This window comes from Pseudonaja textilis, chromosome 13 (assembly GCF_049901715.1).
Source record: "Pseudonaja textilis isolate UNSWEBS1 chromosome 13, rPseTex1.2, whole genome shotgun sequence".
In the NCBI taxonomy this organism is placed as follows: domain Eukaryota; kingdom Metazoa; phylum Chordata; class Lepidosauria; order Squamata; family Elapidae; genus Pseudonaja; species Pseudonaja textilis.
Genome location: NC_142002.1, coordinates 16,456,649 through 16,480,753, shown reverse-complemented (window position 1 = coordinate 16,480,753; position 24,105 = coordinate 16,456,649). Strand labels below are relative to the sequence as shown.

The 24,105-nt window shown below is 45.8% G+C and overlaps 2 protein-coding genes across 13 annotated transcripts in view; one reads left to right on the top strand and one right to left on the bottom strand.

The window, feature by feature from the left end:
• Nucleotides 1–12,694, top strand: part of CELF6 (CUGBP Elav-like family member 6) — a 149,036-nt gene extending 136,342 nt beyond the window's left edge. The window contains exon 13 of the mRNA XM_087941496.1: nucleotides 12,625–12,694. The gene's annotated coding sequence lies outside the window, so the exon portion shown is untranslated. The remainder of the gene's footprint in view (nucleotides 1–12,624) is intronic.
• A 207-nt stretch (nucleotides 12,695–12,901) lies between these two features.
• PARP6 (poly(ADP-ribose) polymerase family member 6) overlaps nucleotides 12,902–24,105 on the bottom strand; it is a 32,975-nt gene continuing 21,771 nt past the window's right edge. For 5 of the 12 annotated variants that reach the window (XM_026709786.2, XM_026709785.2, XM_087941492.1 and 2 more), the window contains 7 exons: nucleotides 23,425–23,537; nucleotides 21,871–21,943; nucleotides 19,213–19,282; nucleotides 16,124–16,203; nucleotides 14,696–14,759; nucleotides 13,685–13,769; nucleotides 12,902–13,531 (listed from right to left, as the gene is read on the bottom strand). In XM_026709786.2, coding sequence (XP_026565571.1) covers nucleotides 13,429–13,531; nucleotides 13,685–13,769; nucleotides 14,696–14,759; nucleotides 16,124–16,203; nucleotides 19,213–19,282; nucleotides 21,871–21,943; nucleotides 23,425–23,537 — 588 coding nt within the window. In that variant the 3' untranslated portion in view covers nucleotides 12,902–13,428. The remainder of the gene's footprint in view (nucleotides 13,532–13,684; nucleotides 13,770–14,695; nucleotides 14,760–16,123; nucleotides 16,204–19,212; nucleotides 19,283–21,870; nucleotides 21,944–23,424; nucleotides 23,538–24,105) is intronic. The other 7 variants (XM_087941494.1, XM_087941493.1, XM_087941491.1 and 4 more) reach the window with 3 other exon arrangements.

Sequence of the window (24,105 nt, the reverse complement as noted above, 5' to 3'; positions counted from 1 at the left end):
AGAAAAAAACAATCTTCCCTCGCAACAGGAGGGCGGAACTTTGTGAGAGGAAAGGTTGCAGGTGTGTGATGCCTGCAGCCACAGCCGGCTCCTCTTCTCCGATTTTCAAGATTCAGAAGACGGAGGGAACGGAAGACCTAAACCAAAGCTGATGGATTTGGACCAGGGAAACATTTTTGTTTTCAAAAGGAGAATGGAAAAAAAAAGGGGGGGAATTTGCTTTTCTCCGCATCTGTTTGCGAAAGAAACGAAAAAAGAAAGAAAGAAACGAGTTAACTAAGAGGATGCTGAACCTAACCGAAGAGAGAGAGAGAGAGAGATAAATAGGTCTATATATCTTTATCCCATGGATTGAGTGAGTAAGAGTCACAGGATTTTGCCCCAGTCCTGGGAGATTGGATTAACTTCTTTCAAAGTCATATCATTCCTTAGAGTTTAGGGACCAAAGGACTATTGCTTTTTTAATATATATATAAATATAAATATATATATATATATATATATATAAATTAATTAATTTAAAAAAACAAAAGAAAAAAACTCAGAGGTTTAAAAAAAAAGAAGCAAGCAAACAAGCAAGCAAACAAATAAATAAATAAATAAAAAAACACCGCTTCAAATCCAAGCTACAAGTCCGTCTCCAAGAGAAAGAAGTCAATAACAAGCGGAAGTTGCTTCGAGAACAACCTGGCTTACTAAAGCTGGCGGCTTCGTGACTGCATTGAATGCTGTAGGGTTTTAAGGAGCAAAACTGGGGTGCGGTGGGGGTGGGGATTGGGGTGGGTGGGTGGGGGTGGGACTATTTAACCCGGTAGCAATTCGTGCTCTTTCTTCCCCCCCCTCCCCAGATAGAGGCTTAGTTTTCAAGAAATTTTGGGGCGGGGGGGAAGGAGAGAAAGAGGAGAATAGCCCCTGATCTGCATCTGCCGTGTTGAAAAGGAATATTTGATCAGTGCCAGAAGAAACACAGAACTAACGTGAACATCCGTAGTGGTCTTCTGAAGACCGTTAAGACCTTGTGGCTCAACGTTTCTACGCTGAGACTGCTCTAGTTGAGACCGAGAAGGCCACCTTGGGCCTTGTAGTGGCCCAGGAGAGATTCTGCTCCCAAACTAGGCAGAGTTTATCCAGAGCAAAACTAAATTTGATTTAAGTTACATTCAGACAAAGTTTGTTTTCCATGTACCTAAGCGCGTTGTTCGGCTGTTAAATGTGACCATGTGGATGACAACTTCTGGAGATCTTTGGAAGATGATCCCAAGGCTTTAAGGGGTGGCAGAAGATCCTGGGGACTCTGTACCCCAATGCCCATGGACCAGGAATAGCTGTCTAGGAGTTAGAACAGTTGTTCTTAAACTGAGGGTATTAACCCCCAAGGGGTTAATGGAGCAATTTGTAATCGCTTCTTTGTTGAGTTGAGTGGCATTTTAGAATGGCTATTCTCAAGACACTTGTGTAAAACGAGACAGTCTGGGTGTGTAGATAACTACATTATTCAAGACTAGAAAAAGGAATTATTGGATCACACAAGCATTTAACATCCACTGATTTAGAGACAGGTTTATCCTCTCCATATTAAAAAGTTGCTTAGAATTAACCCTGGGATGTTCTTTGTGCTTCTCGTTGGAAAAGAACTCCAACTTCTTTTATTCAGAATGCCTGCCTCTCCAGATTAATGCAGCTTACTCTCAAGTAAGTGTGTGCAAAATTGCATCCATCCTCTCTGTTTGAGGTCTTTTGGCTGCACAATATTCCAAGAGGAAAAACCAGGGGTAAAGATTGATCATCAATCCTCAAGAGTAGCCTATTTTCAATGTATAACGTATCTTGCTTTTCAATTCACTTTTGCATCCCCTCAAAAATTAAAAAGGGTTTAGGCTGCAGAAACTGCCTTCATGTATTAATACCCCAATCCCTCTGGAAATTATCTATTATCCATGTAAAAGAAAAAAAAACCCAAACCCAGGTTCAATTAAATGAATCAATTAAAGCCCACAACTGCATAACATTTTACTAGTTTTGAGTGGTCGTTAGCCAACATAGAACATTCCCACTTTGACTAGTGTACTCTTAGTAAACTTTACACATTCATTGCATGATTTGCCAGAAAAATAAAAAAAATAAATGGAAAAGCGTACTGTAGCAGCCAACTCTTTCCCAATCAGCTGAAGTCAAAAGGATGGAGGTTATACTTCATATCTGTCTTTGAGCCCAAGCCAATTTTTGAGTAACTTTTCAGTCTTTTTTGACTGATGGGACAGATTGAGGGTGCATCCTTAGTAATCATAATCATCGCTGAGCCCACCCTCCCCCCACAAAAAAACCATAGAACAAGCTTTTGAGTTTTCTAGAGCCACCAAAGGTATGGAAGAAGCTTTTCCAGACCTATCTCAAGGAGCTATACTTGGTCTTAAACATTTAAAATGTCTAAAAGAGAAAGGGAAGCTGTGTTCATCCATTACAAAGCAAAATCGAGAACTATATTAAAATAATACCTTCACGATGTGTATGTATGTTGTATAAACGTGGGTAAACACATGCATACATACACATGCACGCATGCATGCATACAGTTCCTTTTTATCCTACACATGAAGGACAATTCTAAACACCTGGAAAGCTGCTCTGACCCCTGCAGCTAAGCAGCAGCTTCTAAGGGTCAATCCAGTAGAGGCTTCCATGAAACACAACACCCAGGGTGACAATGAACTCTTGTCAGTTTCCACTGCCACCACCTCTCTTGGACCATTGAACATCTCCACCTGGGCAGGCTCAGATCATCCAGAAAGAGAAACCTGGATGTAAGAATGCAACCTCTTTAATCCCTTGAATAAGCACCTTTCAATGGAGTCAGGGTTTCATCCATACTTATCCCCTCTCACCCCGAGACGATAGCTCCTAAATTTCTGATGAGCAATGGAGAAGAACGTATCATTCTACCATGCTGAATTTTGCCCCAAGAGAAGCTTTCAGGGAGTCTTTTAGAAAAGCGCTTCCCATCGGGCCTTCGTGACAGGCGTTCTGGGCTTGCATTCCTGGAAATTCTTCAACAGACATACGGAAAAGACACAAGCCTTGTTCCCAATGTATTTGATACATCTCTCGGTATAGGTTGATTGTAGACAGGTGGGGGGGAGAGTCAGGCAGATCATTTTGCATTTGTAGATGACAGATAATCAGAGTTGGAAGGGACCTTGTAGGTCGTCTAGTCCAACCCCCCGCCCAAGCAGGAGACCCTACACCATTTCTGACAAATGGCAGTCCAGTCTCTTCAAGAAAGTCTCAACTGATGGCGCTCCCACAACTTCCGAGGGCAACTTCTGTTCCATTGGTTGATTGTTCTGCCAGAAAATTTCTCCTTATTTCTAGGTTGAATCTCTACTTGATCAGTTTCCATCCATTATTCCTTGTCAGGTGTCTTGGAAAATAGTTTGACCCCTTCCTCTTTGTGGCAGCCCCTCAAATATTGGACGACTGTTATCCTGTCTCCCCTGGTCCTTCTCTTCCCTAGACTAGCCAGGCCCAGTTCCTGCAACTGTTCATTGTATGTTTTAATCTCCAGTCCCCTCATCATCCTGCTTGCTCTTCTCTGCACGTTTTCTAGAGTCTCAATATCTTTTTTTATAATGTGGTGACCAAAACTGGGAGCAGTACTCTAGGTGTGGTCTTACTAAGGCCTTATCTCTGTGTCTCTTGTTGCACTGGTGTGATCGCAGCCAAATTTAATATTGCTTTCCAGAATCTTCTGCAGAAGATGAGGTCAGGGGAAGGGATGGAAGGAGGGAGGGGAAGGGAATTCAATTAAGGAAGTGCCAAATAAGAATGAAGGACAGATGGAGAGTCGTGAAGGATCTGGAGGTTATCTGTCTTTCATGAGTCACATTCCCCCAATGCGGTCACTCGGCCACTGGATTTCTTCGGATTCTTCTCTCGCATATTTTTTTTTCCCCTCTCTTTTCCTTTTCTGCTTTAAAAAAACAAAACAAACCTTTTCGTGCTTCACGGTTAACATTTCCTAGTGGTTTAGAACAGAATGCTTTTTTGTAGTGTGATTTAGCATTGAACATAGAAGAGACCCCACCCCACCCATTCGAAACAAAATGAAAACAAAGCAAAAAAAAAAAAAAAAGGGAATCAAAATGGAAAAAAAAAAAAAGAGACAATCGATTTTAGTGACCTGGGGAAAGAGGAGTTTTTTCTAAGAGTCAAAGAAAAAGAAATGGCACACACATACACACGTAACACACATGCACACGCTCCACCATGCACCCCATATGTGCACTCACAAAAATCCACATAAACAGCCACTGAGGAGGGTGGTGGCGTTGATGCTCTATTTATTCATAGTTAGACGGTTGAAAATGCAGGCTTTCCCCCTCACCGGCAACAAAGAACAAGAGGTCAGACATAATCTGAAACCCCATGTATGAGAGGAGCAGTTTTTTTCTCAAGTCTGGTTTGCAAAGCAGCCCATGTGACCATGCATATATAAGAAGTGGGGATCTGCTTGCAACGGGCTCTCCATATCGGCTCACTTCTTGGGGTCCTCTCTGCCAGGACAGGGCAACGTTTGGAAGGGCCAGGATATCTACAGGTAGCCTTCCTTCAGAGATAACGGAAGAAAATTGGGTGGAGTTGTCTCATATTGGTGGAGGGAGAGGTAGGATTTTGGGGAGGGGATTTGCTAAGGTTCGTGGGAAATGTGTAGGTTAAAAAAAAGGTGGATGGGACTGGATGCCAGGTTAAGTCACCGAAAGGTGTACAACCAACCTGAGAAACTCCCCTTTGGAGAATTGCTTGACTGGCACAGTTGCCTGGAACTTAACAGCTGGCTCGACTTTGGACCGAGAAGAAAGCCAACTTGGTGGTTTATCTTGTCCATATTTCCTTCCATCTTCTGGTCTTTCTCTTCGTCGGTTCTTGAGATAGCTTCCCCAAAGCTGGGTAACGGTTGTCAGAATCCATAGCCAACCATCAGGCTGAAGAAAGCTAAGTTGGGGTTTTTGAAGATCTGTGAGGAGCAAGCGGCGAGGTGCTTTCAACTGATGAAATTTACCTTGCTGTTTTTGTTGGTCAGCCCTGGATTCATAACTTGAGAAAGGATGCTTGGAGTAACAACAGAAGCTTAGAATAGGTAGCTGGCAGTAGATGGAGGACCTTGGTCTGTTCATTTTGGTCTTTTCTTAGCAGTTTTAAACTATTCCTCACTTCTGAAGGGTAGAAATAGTTGGAAAATGAAACATCTGCAAGCAAAGTTCAAGAGAACACCAAGAACTCCACATGGTAGGGGATGCTTCTGTAAGAAAAGAATGGACACATTGTCTGAATACATCTCTCCGCTAATTCCTTCAACTTTCGACAGGACCCCATGTTTCATTTCCAAAGCATTCTTTGGCCAAACAGTAGGTCATTGTTCACAAGCAAAGAAGCCATCATCTGGTTCTGAAGGTTTCTTTCTCATTCATTCAGCCATCATCAAAAAATCTTTCATTCACATAGACTAGGCAGTCTGGAAAAGGCAACGGACGACCCACTCAGGAGAAAGTTGGTTGCCTATCTTCATCACAAGGTCAGGACTTGGGAGAAGATATTTTGTTCAGAGAGTTCTTTTTTCTCCAAGCTCTTCTGTAAGGGGAAAAATGGAATTGATTTTTCCCCGGAGGGAATGTTGGATGGAAATTAACTTGTGGCTCAGGCCAAAGATCTGAGATTTTATTAATTCCAGGACACTCATGGAGGTTCTTAAGTGCTGTGGGGCCTTTCACGCTTTCCTCAGTGTCTAGGCCAGTGTTTCTCAGCCTTCTTCTGAATCAACCATCTGGCCTTTTGAAGGACACGTTCTTGCTCCTTCTTCTGTAACCCTGTTCATCTAAGGGTGATAGACCCTGCCAAGCTCATGTTCATGGCTTCAGAGAATGCTTTTTTTTTCATTGTTTTCTCTTCATAATTATTTTCTACAGAGGTACAGAGCATAGAATCTTAGGGTTGGATGAGCTTTGGAGGTCCTCAAGCAAGAGACCTTACATCATTTTAGACAAATGGCTGTCCAGACTCTTTTTTTTTTTTTTGAAAACCTCCAACAATAAAGCATCCACAACTTCCGGAGATAAGCGGTTCCATTGATTAATTTTTTCTCTCCTTAGATCTAGGTTAGATCTCTCCACCCATTCCTTCTTCTGTCCTGCCCGCTGGTGTTTTGGACGATAGATTGATCACGTCTCTGTGACAACCCCATGAGACTGCTATCATATCACCCCTCAATTGTTCAACATATGGCTTAACCTCCAGACCCCCTGGACATCTTTGTTGCGTTTCTATGCACTCTTTCTGGGTCGGGGTCCACTTCTTTTTTTGTATCATGCAGACTAGAATTGGATGCAGTATTCCATGTGTGGTTGTGAGGCTCAGAAGGCGCTGCTGATGCTTTCCTCAACTTTAGAGAAAGTCAAGAGAGAACGAGGAAGCGGAACTCCTTAGCATTTCAGTCTTGTCCATATCATCAGCTCTCTTGCCATCCACCACCTAAATAGCAACTCAGCCTATTGTGACGTTGGTAAAGAATGCTGGTAAGGAATGCTAAACATAGACAAGGGAGGCTAGAGAGGCTTCTTTCAAGGCCAGCTGTCAAAACCCATCAAGGTTCCACTCTACAGTTTTCCACATACATTCATAAAAAGAAGACAATGTTATATCTATAAAGACAGATCTATAAATTAGATTTATGGCCACCCCTGGTTACTCTTCCTGGATAGGCCTCTGTAAAGGGTAACTGGTGTGTATACAAGAAAATCTGTCCTTTGTCACACTTGATTTTGGGGCCAAGGTTAAGGAGGGTTGGGAGGGACCAATGTTGAAGGGCTCTTTTTTAAAAAAAAAAACCTGTCAAGGAAATGTGTCATTTTTTTTTCATTATATTAAAAGCACAGAAAGATGCATGCCCTTTCAGTAATATCCCTTCTTTGCCAACCATTTCTTTTTCTTCCCAGATATTTGATCAGGAAAATATGAACACTAATTGGTGGAATATGCTGGATGCACATATTGTGCCATTGTGAATGTTGCGGGTTGCTTTTTTATGTATCCATTCTCTACAACTGTTTGAATACCTTTAACAATGATGACCAAGGACAAAGAAGGATTGATACCTCTGATTATGTCAACTCTCTAGGCTTGTCAGAATGAAGGGATCCGAGTTTTGCCTTACAGCAAAGCGTTTTTTTTAATGTAAATAACATTCCTTTTAGTTTTAGAAAAAAGAAGTCCAGGGATGGTGGAAACAAAACATCCTTGCAGGGTATGAGGTGAAGGCAGACAATTTAAGGTGCCAAAGCCTGAATGTGTCCAGTTCTGTATATAAAATGGAAGAAAGATAACATATTGTGGTATCTCCTTGTTATTTCTAATTTGAAGACCTTCTCAAACAATAGCTAGATCAGGGGCCTTCAACTTCGGCAAACTTTTAAGACTTGTGGACTCCAATTCCTGGAATTCCTCAGCCAGAAAGTCTGAGAGTTGAAGTCCACAAGTCTCAAAATTGCCAACGTTGGAGACCCCCCGATCTAGATAGGTTGACTTCAAGAGCTTTCAGCCATGGTTATGCCACTCTGAGCATTCTGGAAATGAAGTCTACACATCGGAAGTGTGTAAAAGAATACTGTCTGTTCTGTTGGCTACCGTTTCATAAGCTAACCACTCCCCCCTCCAGTGTCCATAACTGCTGAGTGAGCGATGGTGTGTGGGTCAGAGGTGGGCTCAACCCCCTTTTTATTTTTTATTTTTAATGCCTAAACCATAAAATTACGATACAACGCTTCATTTCGGCTTGACGCCTTCTAAAGCATTGCAAAGCACACAACCGGAGAACCGGGCTGATGGCCTAATTCTGCGCACGCCACCACAACCTGATCAAATGTAGTGCCAGTGGACACAGGGAGGTGGGGTTAGCTGTGCCCTGGGAAAACGGAGAAAGGGTTCATGGAGGGGTTTAACTCTCTCTGGAAGGAGGCGAACTCATAGAGGAGCCCTCCTCCAAAAGAGTCAGGGTTAGGCTTCTCTATGGACTCTGTCTCTCGGGTTTTACTTCTCATCATCCCACAACCATCTCGATGAAGGGGTGAAAGGAAACATTGGCATTGATCCTGTTGTAAGTATCCATTTCTAAGCTTCGTTTCAAAGACTTTTTTTTTTTTTTAAAAAGGAAAGAGCTTGGCCTGCCATTTTTCCAGCCGCTGAAAGTCAGGCCCATCCGGTGGCCTCAAGATATGGGGGTTCGCCTCTTCCTGCAAACAATATATGTGGGGTTCTCTTCTCCTTGCCCAGACTAACAGCTGACTGGATGTTGTTTGGGTGGTTAGCCAAACCTAACTGGAAGCGAGAACTCCAGGCACAGACGCATCCCACTAAAACTGGTTGCCCGCTACTGCCATAAAGCACAAACCGCTTACATCTTTTAAGGGCTATGTTTTTGCTATTATGGTCTCCAGATGTTAGATGGGACGCAGACTGGGGCAGTGGGGTCTTACTGCAAAGCTACCTCCGATACAGAACCATCCTTCTTTTTGTGTGTATAGCCAAGTCCTTGCGGAAGATTTCGCTACTCATCCTTTCATAGGGATGAAGCTTGAAGCTTTTGAAAGAAGGTGACTTTACAATTATTATTATTTTTTTAAATTATAAGGGATACTGTAAAGGACTATCCATGAAAACAGACGTTTTGGGACTTGAGGGGTTTCAGGTTACGCCATCAATTCAGATGGGATCAAGAGGACTTCCTTGTATGGGTCCCTGTAAATTCTAGCGCCTTAAATCGTAGGTCTGTTAAAACGTACTTTGCTCAATATCCGTCATCAGAAATCGTGCCATAAAATTAAATCTTCCTTTCTGGTTTCTTCAGTACAGACCACCACCCCCATATAGCTGGAATTAACAAGATCTTTTGGATCAAAGATGAAAGCTCTCCAAGGGAGCCATTTCTCCTACATTGGGTATTAAACCAGATCTGGAATTCACGTGTTGGTTAAATCATTCTAGGGGAGCAGACACAAATAATTCTACTGTTAACGTGTCTAACCTGATGAATGGGAGTTGACCACCCTGGGTTTCTTTTACAGCTGTTGGAATATGTAGAAACCCCTAAGTCAGAGAGGCCACCTGGCATGAGATTTTGCAGTTGTCAATGGCTTCTCTACCCTAGTCTCAGAAAACAAGTAGAAGGGGTTTCTACTTGGACCCCAGCGGGTTGGCATTCCATCTGACATTCCAACTTTCTTCCTTTCCTCCAGCTTCTGCTTAGACAATGGGTCAAGGCCTACGGGGGCCCTTGAAACATCATCCTTGGTTTGCAATCTTCTTGGCCGGGGGTCTCCAACCTTGGCAACTCTTAAGACTTGTGGACTTCAACTTCCAGAATTCTGGGAGTTGGAAGTCCACAAGTCTTAAGAGTTGCCAAGGTTGGAGACCCCTGCTCTTGGCCACAACTTGGAAGTCATGAGGACCCAGGGATGAAGTGTACGCCAAGTATAACCGTAACCTTTCTTGACAACCAAATTGATGGTGGATGTAGTGATGACCTGCTCTCCCATGTGTCTTAGGCCCCTCTGAAGAGGGAAGAGTGCTTGTTTTCATTCATAGCATGACAAACAGATGGGTCTAGATTTTAGCCCACCAACAGAAGTGGTGGAAAAGAAGTCAATGTTTTCAATAATTTTTGAAGGTGGCCACCATCATCGAAGTGGCCAGTGTATGTAAAGGACTGTGTTTGGGGAAAATGACCCATTTCAAGCCCACTTTCCGCCATTGTTGTTCCTTTAGAAAAATCATGGTCTGAATTGTAGATTTGGCTTTCTGTATGCAAGGTATTTCTGTTCTTTCCTCCAAGTCCTTGGATAACCATCGGTGTCCCATCCAGATCACAAGCACAGGGAAAAGTGGAAACATTTGGTTGTAAATGCGGGTTTATTACTGAATCAAAACCTTTTAAGAAAAATCTGGACCTCCTGCATATTTTTTCCCCCATGAGGGTCATTTGAAAGCTGCCGACTCAAGTGGGCACACGGCGTTTCAATAAAAATAACTTCCTCCCCTCCACTCACTCATTTCATTTCATGCTCCTCTGCACCACACCACCCCCTTCTGCATAATCTTAAATTTCCTTTCGGCCCCACTAAGATTTAAAAATGGCAGCAGCAGGCGGACGTCAACAACTCCTCCACACTTCCTAAAATGTGAGATGTGCAGGAATTATGCAGGAAGTGAGAAGGTTTGGGGAAGGTACGACTAAATCTAAGGTAAACGGGGAAAAAAAAATCCAGTTATCCTTCTCCAATGTAGTACCTGCTTCGAGGAGGATAGAAATTCAAAAGTATTTCCATGATGGGGGAAATCTGAATTAATTGAGAGTTGATGAAACAGTCAAGTTAAGGTCCTCATCATCCAAAAGTCTAGAGTTTGGATCAACTGATGAGATTCTCCCCCTCACCCCCATAGTTGGTTGTTCACTTAAGTCAGATCTTTGGCTACACAGTTCTCATCCTGGATAGCCAGATTGAAGGTCCACATGCAATGATAGTTTGTGCCTAGTTTGGCTGTTCTGAATGGCAATGCTCCCCATCATGGTCTCTTTTTCCGCCCTGAATTTGGGAAGAGGAACTTTCTTTAGGCCATCTCCCCCATTTCCATTCCCACACACACAAAACACACACACACACACTCACGGGCTTTCGGTTTCCATCCTCCAAAGGAACACTGCCTCCCAACGGTGGGAGCATTTGGGGGGGGGTGGCATTCCAGTGGATTATACGATTCTTTTGATTGGTCTTTCTTATGATTTCCTTGTAGTATAATAATAAAGACAGACAAATGGGCATTGTGATCTCTGTAGCTCTGTAGTTCAAATGATATTCTGCTTAAGACTGAAATAAAGCACAGTCCAGTGGGAATTTGACCGGATTGTTTGCGTGAGTCTCTTCTCAGAAAAGTTCTGCTCTCCTGGGGAGCTGCCTACCACTTTATTTAACTAACTTACTTTAAACCTCACCGGATCCTTGTATTCTTGCTGGGCAAAACAGCACCAGAAATGCCCATTGGCTCGTGTGGATGCTTCACGTCCGCTCCCTGGGAAATGCCTCAGCAAAGCCCAAGCTTGACATCTTGAGACACGGGAATTTCCTGGCTCCACAGAACCATAAATAGGCTTTTGGGTTCTAAATCTTCAGAAGATCATAAGGCAGGGCAGATCACTTGCCTGTCAAGCGATTGCTTGCTTTTGAGCCCAAGACAGAAACATCCCTAACCTCAAAGGAAGGAAGCAGAGGAGGCCTCCATCTGACCAGGTGTTAAAAAGAATCCAAAATGCGCTTCCTCGTAAGTAGCAGCTTACTCAGAACGCCGGAAAGAAGAGGGAGCCATTCGTAGATATTGCTATCTGATCGGTATACTGGACCAAAGTTTAGAACACTGGGAGGCCTCCCAGAGGACAGGTGGTTGAAACCAACGTCCCTCAAATCTTGACCACTTTTAAGACAGGTGGACTTCCACTCCTAGGATTCTCCAGCCAGCCTTCTTGGGAGTTGGAAGTCCACTCGTCTTAAAGTGGCCAAGGTTGGAGGAACGTTGATCTAGAACCTCTTTGTCAACTTTGTCTCTTATATATATATATATATATATATATATATATATTTTGCTCCACGGTCTGTCAAGAGCATGAGGACTGGATTCCAGGTTCCTACCCCCAAATTCCTACCCTCATTACTATTTTTTCCAAGAAAATCTGGTCCTATCTGATCTCCTCTTCATCCTTGGTCTTCTTTCCTACACAACAGACCACAGAAAGTGGGAGAGGGAAGATCCAGGAGGCAGGGACCTTAAACGGCATGTTCTCCAGAAATCCAAAACATACGAAGGACGGTTGCAGGGTTTGGGTTTGGCTAAAGAAAAGAAGGACTAGAGGGGACACAATAACAGTCTTCCAGTATTTGAAGGGCTGCCACAAAGAGGAAGGGGCCAACTTATTTTCCAAAAAGGGGCAGGACAAGAAACCATGGATGGAAACTAGTCAAGGAGAGAAGCAACCCGGAATTAAGGAGAAACTTTCCGACAGGGAGGACAATTAACCAGGGGTACAGCTTGCCACCAGAAGTTGTGGCTGCTTCCTCGCTGGAGGTTTTTAAGAAGAGACTGGACAGTCCCTTGTCTGAGGTGGTCTAGGGTCTCCCGCTTGATCAGGGGGCTGGACTAGAAGACCTCCAAGGTCCCTTCCAGCTCTGTTCTGATTCTGAACCGGACAACCTGCAGCCACAAAGGACTTGGCTAATCATGTTGGCTAAAAACCAATTGTGTTTTTCTGCCATTTGCAGCTAGGAATCAATGTAGGCTGTCACCGTTCAGAAGCCAAACAGAAAGAGCCGCAACAGATTCCTGCCTCCTATACCGATACGTCCATCGATCTATGTGATGCAGCCATTCTCCCTCCTCTCTGTGACAAGAATGGTTAAATGTGGCCTTGGGTACCACAATGGGGGCTTCCCCAGACCACCTGGGTAGAGAGAGGGGTATATTTCCATAGGGGGAATATAGGTGAATACCTATATTCACATATATACATTCCCTGACTCCTTTCTTACTCAGGGACAGGAGGAGAACAACAGGAATCCAAAGATTGGCACATCCTAAATCCTAATCTGAACAAAAGCCGGATTGTTCCATAAAGGACCTGAAGGTCTGAAAGTATAATTGCAACAACAACAACAAAAGAAAAAACTAATCTCATACACACACGCACCAATGGAGAAAGTGTGTGCAAAAGGAAGCGCGCCGCTGTCCTGCATATCCAAGAGGAAAAAAACCGCAACATCTGCTGGCGGGTTTTGGAAAAAGGATCGCACACGGGGCCACCGAGCGCAGCTTTTTTTTTTTTTTCAAAGAGAATTTTAATAAGCTAAAACCGCTTGCTTGCACGCGCACATTCTCTCTCTGGGGGCTCTCTTGTGTCCTTGTGGGGTGTGTGTGTGTGTGTGTGTGTTTGTTTTGTGTTTCTTTTTCTTTTCTTTTTTGCTCGTTTTCACGGTTCCGAACGCCGTCGCCGAAAACGTGGGCATGCAGCAAAAACTCTTTAAACCCTTCCAAGCGCTCACGGGAATTGGGTCCAACTCCGCCCACTCAACTCTACGGATGTGGGGGGGGGGAGAGAGGATGGAGCTGCTGCACGCCCCCCCCCCCTCCAGGGCTGTTCCCCCTTCACCCCCCCAGCCCCGGCGTCCGCGGTCCAGAGGTTTTGACAGTGGTTGCTCCCTCCGGTGGGGGGTGTGTGTATGTGTGTCTCAGTCTTCGGCCAGGCAGAGTCCTGTGTATGGTCCACAACATCGGTCCCTTTTCCTGTCCCCCTCGGGGACAGCGCCAGCACAGTCTGAAGGGAGGGGCTCCTCCACCCCTTCAGTTTGTATAGACCTGAGTGCCAATTACACGCATGATCTCCTTCTGGATTTTAGGGTCCTGAGTATTGATGTTGGCGTCTCCGACTTGGCCGTCTTCATACCTGTGAGGACCAGGGAAGGGGGAGAAGAACTGTGAAATGGTCTCTTTTTTTGGGGGGTGGGGGGGGCTCCTTCCCATCTGGCTCCTGAGCTATCCCACAGAAAGAGAGCGCAGCCCCTCCTCCCACGCGGCTGAGAGGGCCGAGCTTACTCACACAAAGAAAAAGCGGGTGCAGACGTGGTCCGACACGGGACAAACCCAGATGTTGCCATGTTTCTGGAGATCCTTGGATGTGATCACTGCAAGGGAAGGAGAAGCGGGGGGTCAATGACAAGAGCGGGGAGAAATGGACGCGGCCTGCACCGGTCTGCCCCATTATGCTAGACAGCCGAATTGCGGGGGCAGGAGGATTTTCCAGGGTACCAGCCTGCCCACTGTTGAAATGGACTACAGGAGTAACCGGACATTCAGATTGACTCAGCAAAGCCTGCTGTCAGGGCTCCGACAAATCCACACACACACCCCAATTCAAATCAGAAGTCTTTAGCCGCATCTCTCAGAGTTAAAATAAATAAATCATTTATTAGGAGCGGCCATGTCGGCGTTACCTGGGTGCAGCCGACACTAAAATACATCATTCATTTCCCCCCTTGACCCCTGGTCTTCCCCGCATCCCCCTGGATGTATATTCTCCAATGGGACACATCCATAGCCAAGAGTCATCAATCACGCTCTCTGGGAAATTTCTCGCGCGCCGACAGTTTTGGCGATTATCTAAGGCGTTTGAGGAATGCATGGCTTTTCCCCACTCCCTTCCTGAAGGCAGCTAAAAAGACCAAAGGAGTCTTTTTTTTTTAGTTGACACCTGCACCATGTCCCAAAGGTGCTTTTTCCAAGGGTAACTGGACCTTACTTGGTTTCCACCCCACCTCTTGAAAAGAACTGAAGAAGCTTCTTGGATGAGAAGCCAAACATCTTCAACGAAAGTCCAGTTGCCTTCTGAAACAAAAAAAGCACCTTTGGGACAACCCATGGCCTGGATGACTGAGAACCTCCGCAGACTTTAAGGTGTTTCCAACCTCTTTCTTTCTGTGAATGATCTACCCATTAGCATTTGCACACACGCACACACACACACAATAAAGGAAGCAGACGAACCACGAGGGGTAAAGTCTCACAGGGGTGAACCGGACAGGTCAACCGAACGCTCCCTTTTCAAACTCACCTTCACAAAGCGCGATGCAGTTCAGATTGCGACTCTGCAGGAATCTGGACTGGATGGATCGCGTCTGGAGAGGAAAGCAGAGACCCAGAATCAGCCCCCACCGATTCGTGCTTGGCACTTGTCACCAATTTCCCCATCCTGCCCTCCTTGGCTTCTGTTCCTAAGCCTCACCCCCACAGGTGATCTCCCTAAAAATATGGGCATCCCCCCCTGCACCATAACAAAGGTGCAATGAAGAGTGTCAGGGGCTCCGGTAGTAACCCCCACTTAAATCATGAGTCTCTAGCCTGATTTTCAAAGCTCAAAGATTTATTAGAAGACATGATGGCGCTGCCTGGGTGCAGCCGACTCTGAGACACATCATTCATTGTCACCCTTGATGCTGGTTTTCCCCCCATCCCTCTGGGTGTATCATAATTCATATTCTCCAATGGGACACCTCCATAGCCCAGAGTCATCCATCGTAGGCTCCAGTTAGCATTTTGCGGGGCAGAAACTGTGGTTGCCGGGAAACTTATCTATGAAAACATCCACGGAATGCAGTTTCTGTTTTGCAGCAGCTATACTGCTGCCCCGCTCCCTTTCTGTTGGCAACGCTAAAAGACCAGAGAAATATTTGATGAGTTGACAAAGAAGAGCGTGGGAAACCAGGCAGTTCGAATGAACGTATGGGTTGACAGCCAAGCATCAGCTCTCTACAAGAATCTGGACTACTAACGGTCAAAGCGAATTGGCGGTAGATAAGGGTCAACGGAAGTCAAGGTGGGCTGGACTTCGATCTCTTGTGGGCCTGAAGGGCCTGATGACACGACTGACCCCTCTTTCAGACTCGGCCAGGTTTTCTCCTACATTTGCTTATGACACTCAACGAGGCAGGTCCATGGCAGACCTCAAGATCTGCATCAGAGGTGGTATTTAGCTGGTTCTGACCAGTTCTGGAGAACCGGTAGAGGAAATGTTGAGTAGTTCAGAGAACCGGCAAATCCCACCTCTGACTGGCCCAGCCCTCATCTATTCTCCACCTCACGAGTCCCAGCTGATCGGCTGGGTCTCCTTTTGTTGCCCTGCACAGGAGAACGGAGCTGGAAAGCAGGTTAGTGGGGTGGGGAAGGAATGGGGATTTTGCAGGATCCTTCCCCTTCCACCAAGCCACGCCCACCAAGCCACACCCACCAAGCTACGCAACGCGCACAAAGCCACGCCCACAGCTGATTGGCTGGGTGTCCTTTCGTTGCCCTGCACAGGAGAACGGAGCTGGAAAGCAGGCTAGTGGGGTGGTGGGGAGGGAATGGGGATTTTGCAGGATCCTTCCCCTGCCACGCCCACCAAGCCACGCCCACCAATCCAAGCCACGCCCACCAAGCCACGCCCACAGTAGTAACACTTCTTTGAATCGCATCGCTGATCCGCATAAACCGCTTACGTTACCTGGGGAATCGTGTTCATTCGGTTGTACCTCTGCACCAGCTCATCCTTAGAGGGCATCCGGTGCTGCCCTTTCCCCATCCCTGCGTGGACAAGGAAGAGGGTGAGAAGCAGCATCCACGGGAGGGACAACAGGATCTGGCTGACCTCCTAGCCTGAAAGTGAGCAGTGCTCTTAAGCCCCTGACAACGCAAAGCTTTGTGGAGAGCGGCGTAATGCACACAGCAAACAGGACCAAAGGAGATCCTGCTGAGCGAGAGAGTTCTGAGTCAAGCACCCTGGACCTCACACGGGGCCTTACAAGAGATTCCTTGTTGTGTGCCAAGCTTTCTTTCTTTTCCTTTCTTTCTTTCTCTCTTTTCTTTCTCTTTTCTTTCTCTCTCCTTCCTTTCTATCCTTCGATTAAATTAAAATGAGCTCAAAGCTAACACGCTGCAAAGCTAAACCCCAGCCTCAAGGATATATTCTGTAGAAATTTCCTGACAGAACAATTAATCAGTGGAACAACTTGCCTCCAGAAGTTGTGAATGCTCCAACACTGGAGGTTTTTAAGAAGAGGTTGGATAATCATTTGTCTGAAGTGGTGTAGGGTTTCCTGCCTAAGCAGGGGGTTGGACTAGAAGACCTCCAAGGTCCCTTTCCAACTCTGTTATTCTATTCTATTGGAAGTTTTGAATTCTATTCTATTCTATTCTATTCTATATTCTCTTCTACATTCTCTTCTCTTCTATTCCTTCTCATTCTGTTCTATTCTATTCTATATTCTATTCTATATTCTCTTCTACATTCTCTTCTCTTCCTTCTCATTCTGTTCTATTCTCTTCTATTCTATATTCTCTTCTACATTCTCTTCTCTTCCTTCTCATTCTCTTCTCTTCTCTTCTATATTCTCTTCTACATTCTCTTCTCTTCCTTCTCATTCTATTCAATTCTCTTCTATTCTATATTCTCTCTACATTCTCTTCTTCTCTTCCTTCTCATTCTCTTCTCTTCTCTTCTATTCTCTTCTACATTCTCTTCTCTTCCTTCTCATTCTATTCAATTCTCTTCCTTCTCATTCTCTTCTCTTCCTTCTCATTCTATATCTCTTCATTCTACATTCTCTCTCTTCTCTTCCTTCTCATTCTATTCAATTCTCTTCTATTCTATATTCTCTTCTACATTCTCTTCTCTTCTCTTCCTTCTCATTCTCTTCTCTTCTCTTCTCTATTCTCTTCTACATTCTCTTCTCTTCTCTTCCTTCTCATTCTGTTCTCTTCTCTTCTATATTCTATTCTATATTTTCTTCTCTACTCTTCTCTTGTCTTCTAATTCTTATTCTTATTCTCTCCCAAGAAGACTTCAGAGGCATTTTCAGAAAATAAAAAGGCCGGCTGGTCGCAGCCCGGTAGTTTGCTGGCTCCCCAATGTCTGGGTACGAATAGAAGAGAATATTTGAAACTTATGGATGAACTGTGGGGTTCTTGCTGCTCTCTCTCAGCTTGGTGGTTTTCTTGCAGACATTTCATAACCCGGCTAGGTAACATCATCAGTTCTAGAAGGGAGTGGGGATTGCTCTCATTTTACGTACTAGTGGCTGTTCCTGTCGGTATTGGTGTGAGTGGTCTTGGCGGTTCCTTAATTGGGCTGTTGTTTATTGTTAGCTTGCTTGTCTGATCTGACCAACTCAATTCTAACAGGACAATTCAACCTGAGCGTAGATCCCACACGGCCTCCTCCTCTTCCAACTACTAAGCAGAACTTCATATAATGGTTATTGAGAAGGAACAGGTTCATCTCACATTTTCAACTCATTTGTAAGGCTAGGTCTCAAAATTCATTTGGTGCATGGTGGTTAGTACCTTCTTTATTCCTCTACTCAGGAGTAGACCTTAAAGTCTGCATCCATAAAGTATATTCAACCTGGTTACTGAATTAACCCATGTTCAGGCTTTGAGCAATCGCACTGAACCTTAAACTAATCAATAAGCTAAGCTCACATAACATATTCAGCTAAGATTAAAACTAATTTAACATGCTGCCACCTGAAACCCCTTGATCTGCGAGACCCTCACAGGGGATGGCTGCCCCCTCACCTACTCACTCTCCAGAACCACATCATATTGTTGCTGTGAAACAAAAAGTGGGAGATATCTATCTGTAGATCTTCACTCTTTGGAGGATGAAGGGCATTTAAAAAAAATTTTTTTTTAAAGGACTCTGTGACACTGTGTTTTTCAATTTGGATCCATCTACTTAAAGAGCCAGCCAACTAGTTGGATGGAGGAGATTTATCATATCTATTCTTAATTTATATATAAATCAGAGGATAAAATAAAGAAGCATGGAGTTAACTCCAGCTTTCCCTCCTGTTTTGTGTGGTTGGCGGCACTCCAAATGGCTTTCCTCTCAGTTGGAGAGAGAAGAGTTGGGGTCCAACCTATCTGTAAGACATCAACTTCAAGAAGCCGGAGATAAACCGACTGGCAGGCAGCAGAGTGGAAATAGCAAAAGGCAGTGAGTCTGGGAGGTCTCAAGGCCGCGTCTCGCTCTGTGGAAGCAAACAGGCCCATAAGGTGGGCCACAGGTGCATGGTGCAGCTGCCTTATTGGACATTTGCCACAACTGTGCACATGGTTTACTCGGGACGCTCCCTGAGAGCCTCAAAACAGGTCTCCCACCAAAGCACACCCCATCCTAAACTTCAGGATGACCCACTGCGACTGTTGGTCAGATCCACCCGTTCTGACGACCTCAAGCTAGCAACCTGCTCCACGCGTACCCAACCTTCTCAAGGGCAGGAGAACCTTTGCCGAAGGAGAAGGGGGGGGGCCCTGGGTCAGGTTCCCCACCCCAAAAGAGAGATAGAGAGAGAGGGCCAAGGTTAGTGCTGGCTGCCACCACAGTTCAAGACGCTCGAGATGTCCGCCAAAGGAACCGACCCAGATGTGTGGCGTGAATGGTCCCTTCCCCGCCCTGGGGATCATGTGGATGAAAGAACACAGGAAAGGGGGGATGGGGGAGGGTGAGAGCGGCTCTTGGATGCCAGACAAGCGCATGTGCAGGACATGAGGTGCACTGACAGATGGAGGGACGACGGGAGAGCCGCTTACCTGAATATCCAAAGGAAATACTGGAGATGGGGCTCAGATAGATGCCTTTGCCATAGGCTGCTCCATGCAGCTTGCAGAAAAACACCAATGTGAGCCAGAAAAAAAAAAAACGAAACAAAAACAAAAACAAAAAAAAAGCAGACTAGGGCAGGGGTGTCAAACTCAAACTCATCGAGGGCTGTGGTTCACCTTGCGGGGGGCGGAGGGGGCGGCCACGCCCGACTGGATTGGCATGGCCAGCTGGCATGTTTCCCCTTCGCGTCGGGTGGACCGGGCGGAAGCTACGTTGGCCTGATCTTTCCTCTTCGCATTGGGTAAGCCAGGACGGTCCTGCAGGCCGGATCTGACCACATCGCGGCCACATCCGGGCCGCGGGCCTTGAGTTTTGACACCCCTGGGCTGGGGGGGGCAGAGGGGGGAAGAAACGGGACAGAGGACAGGGTCTGGGCCCTGAAGAACTGCGGTGTTGTCGTCTCTTTCTGGAATGATCTGGAAACGTTTCTCCAGCCTGGCTGCGGAGTCCCCCTACTACGGCTAGTAAGTTTCATTCTATACAGTAGCCAATCACTGAGCAGATCTTCTGGTGCGGGCGGGGGGTCTCGCCTCCCCAAAACGAGCAGGAGAACGGGGCTACCTTATCTAGAGACGCTGGCTGCGACTGAGTCAGCCATCCGTGCTGGGGGGCCTTGGGATGGTGCATCCCAGCCCGCCCCTCCTGGTGGAAGCAGAGCGGGATGGAGGGAGGGTCTCTCCTCCTAAGGCCTCTGCTAACTCTCAGCACGTGAAGGTTGCTGCTTCGATCTGTTTGGGGCGTTGAGCTCTTCCAATTAGACGGGGGGTGTTTCTGCAGGGGGAGGGAGGACGGGTGGAAAGAAGGGAGAAGCGTCAAGGGTCTCCCTCGCGCATCCGTGCTAGTCGTCCCTGCCTCTAGGGGGCGGTGCTCCTCTCCGTTACAAAGCCAAAAGCGCTGTCCGAAGACGTCTCCGTGGTCATGTGGCCGGCAGGACTAAACGCCTTCGAAGGGGCACGGGGCGCTGTTCCCTCCCCACCGAAGGGGTCCCTATTTTTCTACTTGCATTTGGTTTGTTTTTTTACATGCTTTCGAACTACCAGAAGCTGGGACAAGTCAAGGACGCTTGTGATAGCATGATTATAAATGTTCCGTGGACCGAGTTTCACGTTTTTAAATGGATAAAAGAGAAAATTTTAAATAGTTCCTTGCAGCCACTAGCCTTCCTCTTCAAGCGGCGGAAATGTACGATCTTCTGAGTAGCACAATTTTTTGCAGCTCCGCTTGTGTGATTGCGGGAAGCTGCAATTATTTTATTTTTATTATTATTCATCGCACAGTCAGCCAGATGTTCACACTGAGTTTGGCATTTTTGTCTATTATTATGATGATGATGAAGATTATTTTTACTACTACTATTACTACTATTTTTACTATTACTATATTATTAGGGAAGGGAGAAGGGAGTACTACTAGTAGTATTATTACTATTACTATTTTTAGGGGAGAACTATTACTAGTAGTATTATTACTATTATTTTTAGAGAAGGGAGTGCTACTACTATTATTACTATTACTATTTTTAGGGCAGGGAGAACTATTACTAGTAGTATTATTACTATTACTTTTAGGGAAGGGAGTACTACTAGTATTATTACTATTTTTAGGGAAGGGAGAACTACTACAACTAGTATTATTACTATTACTGTTTTTAGGGAAGGGAGAACTACTAGTAGCATTATTACTATTACTATTTTTAGGGAAGCGAGTACTAGTAGTAGTATTATTACTACTACTATTTTTAGGGAAGGGAGAATTACTACTACTAGTAGTATTACTATTATTTTTAGGGAAGGGAGAACTACTACTACTAGTAGTATTACTATTATTTTTAGGGCACGGAGAACTACTACTATTACTACTATTATTACTATTACTATTTTTAGAGCAGGGAGAACTACTACTACTATTACTACTACTATATTTAAGGCAAGAAGAATGCTGAATCCTCTTGAATTCCTCAGAAGAAAGTGTAAGCCGAAATAAAATCAAGACTTTTTAAGGCCGCAACACGCTTGTAGGGAAGGACATGAGTGTCTGTAGGCACGCAGGTGCCTTTACGTCAACGAACACAACTGGAAAGTGGGGAAATGCAAAGCACTTCCTCCAAGAGACCCCACGAGGGAGGCGATGCAGTTAATCCAGGCGGAGCCGCTAAGTCAGGCCAGCCTCCAGGACTGGCGACTCGCTCCTGCTGCACTGAGCCACACGGTGCTATCGTACAACGGCACCGAGGGGGTTGAATCTGGCTACAGGCCGGCATACCAAGCCCCTAGGCTTTACCAGGGGGCTCCAGACAGCTGAAGCGGGAGGTGAACAGCAGCTGGGGGAGGTGGGGGGGGGGGAATCGGTGTCCAAAGGGGGGAGTATCACAGGGGTGGGACGGTGGGGGCGGTGGGGGGCAGACATCCAGAGCTGCCCGTAGCCAGCTGGACAGGAAGGGAGCCCGGACGAAGCAGGACGGGTCAACTGGCTAGCCGTGATTATCATCTGAAGAATGGGGGGTTTGTTAGGCCAGGAAGCCCACAGCCTCCCGTGAATGCGAGCTGCCCCTCTGAGAACGTCGGGAGCCCAGCACAGTCCCTTACCTGCAATTTGGTGTAGGATGCGTTGACCAGCCCATTGCGCAGAATGGAATGCCAATTCTCAATGTGAGAGCCACTGTGGGGTGGGGGGGTGGGGACGGGGGGAGGTGAGAGAGAAAGAAAACTCGTCACTCGCCACACAGCCTTTTCTGCTGCCACAGATAATCATGTCAGCATGCGCGCGCATCAGTACGAGACCTTGTGGCAGGAAACAGACCGAGGCCTCAGGCTAAGCGAACCTGCAGAAAATGGCTCGCACAACCACTGCTTTCCCAAACCTCTTTGCCATCAAGGCAAAACCGAGAGAGACAGAGAGATGGGGGGAGAAAGAAAGAGGGGGGAGAGAGGAGAGAGGAAGAGAGAGAGGAGAAAGAAAAGGAGAAAAAGAGAGGAAAAAGAGAAAGAGAGAGGGGGAGAGAGGAGAGAGAGAAAGAGGGAGAGAGGAGAGAGGGAGAGGAGAGAGAGAGAGAAGTGAAAGAAAGGGAGAGAGAAAGAGAGAAATAGAAGAGAGAGGGAGGGAGGAGAGAGGAGAAAGAAAGAGAGGGAAGAGAGGAGAGAGGAAGAGAAAGAAAAAGAAAAGAAAAAGAGAAAGAGAGGGAGGGAGGAGAGAGAGAAAGAGGGGAGAGAGGAGAGAGAGAGAGGAGAGAGGAAGAGAGAGAGAGAGGAGAAAGAGAGAGAAGAGAAAGAAAGAAAGGGAAAGAGAAAGAGAAAAAGAGGGAGGGAGGAGAGAGAAAGAAAGAGAGAGGGGGAGAGAGAGAGAGAGGAGAGAGGAGGAGAGAGGAGAAAGAGAGAGAAGAGAAAGAGGGAGAGAGAAAGAGAGAGAGAGAAAAAAAAGAAAGAGAAAAAGAGGGAGGGAGGAGAGAGAGAGGAGAGAGAGGAAGAGAGAAAGAGAGAGAAGAGAAAGGGAGAAAGAAAGAGAAAGAGAGGGAGGGAGGAGAGAGAGAAAGAGGCAGGAGAGGGAGAGAGGAAGAGAGGAAGAGAGAGAGAGAGGAGAAAGAGAGAGAAGAGAAAGAAAGAAAGGGAAAGAGAAAGAGAAAAAGAGAGGGATGGAGGAGAGAGGAGAAAGAAAGAGAGAGAGGGAGAGAGGAGAGAGGAAGAGAGAGGAGAAAGAGAGAGAAGAGAAAGAGGGAGAGAGAAAGAGAGAGAGAAAGAAAAAAAGAAAGAGAAAAAGAGGGAGGGAGGAAAGAGAAAGGAGAGAAAGAAAGGGAGAAAGGAAGAGAAAGAGAGAGAGGGAGGGAGGAGAGAGAAAGGGGGGAGAGAGGAAGAGAGAGAGAGGAGAAAGAGAGAGAAGAGTAAGAAAGGGAGAGACAGAGAAAAAGAGAAAGAAAAGAGAAAAGAAACAAAGAGAAACAGAAAGAAAAAGAAAAAGACATGAGAGAGAAAAGAAAGAGGAAAAAAAGAGAAAAAAGAGAAAAAGAGGAAGAGAAAACAAGAAAGAAGAGAGAAAAGAAAAGCCCGAACACTCTCGGGACAAAGCACCCCAAATGACCCCTTCTCATTCAGGTTGGACTGGGAGGAGGACTGGGAGGGACTGGGAAATGGAGCCGGGAGACTTACTGGAAGGCGAAGGTGCTGCCATACAGTTTCTTCGCGGTCCGGAAACGAGCCTCCTTCGCAGGGGGGCTGCTCAGCAGGAGAAACTGGTGTGAGGTGTGCATAAATTTCAGCTGCTACCGAGGGAAACGGACCCACGTGAAAAGGAGAAGAGGAGGGAAGGGGGGGGGGGAACACAACAGCAGAGAAAGAAAGAAAGAAAGAAAGAAAGAGAGAGAGAGAGAGAGAGAGAGAGAGAGAAGGACCATCATGCAAGGTAGTTTGTTTTTTTGCCAGCAAGCTCCAATTCCAACATAACAGCCTGCCTTTTCCTAACCCTGTTTTCGTTTCTTTTTTTGTTTTGTTTAAGGTTTTAATGAGCATTTTAAAAGTCTTTTTTTACAAAAGGTAAATTATTCCGGCTCTTAACACGGGACTTCCAAGGGGGTGGCCTCTCCATTCTTTAAAAAAAAGAAAATGGCAGTGCAATTGTGCGTGTTCTTTTTACACCAAGTAGCTCTGGGAGGAAGAAGCTAGCCGTAATTTAGCGATAATTAGCAATAAAGCAGCAAATCGTTTAAAAGGATCCCCACGAAACTCAATCCTGGCAAGTTACAACACGTTGTAAGAATGCTAACTCCAAAGGGGTGGGGGGAAAAGGGGGTTACACCCTGGGAAGGGTTTTACAGGAGGAGCCTAATGTCA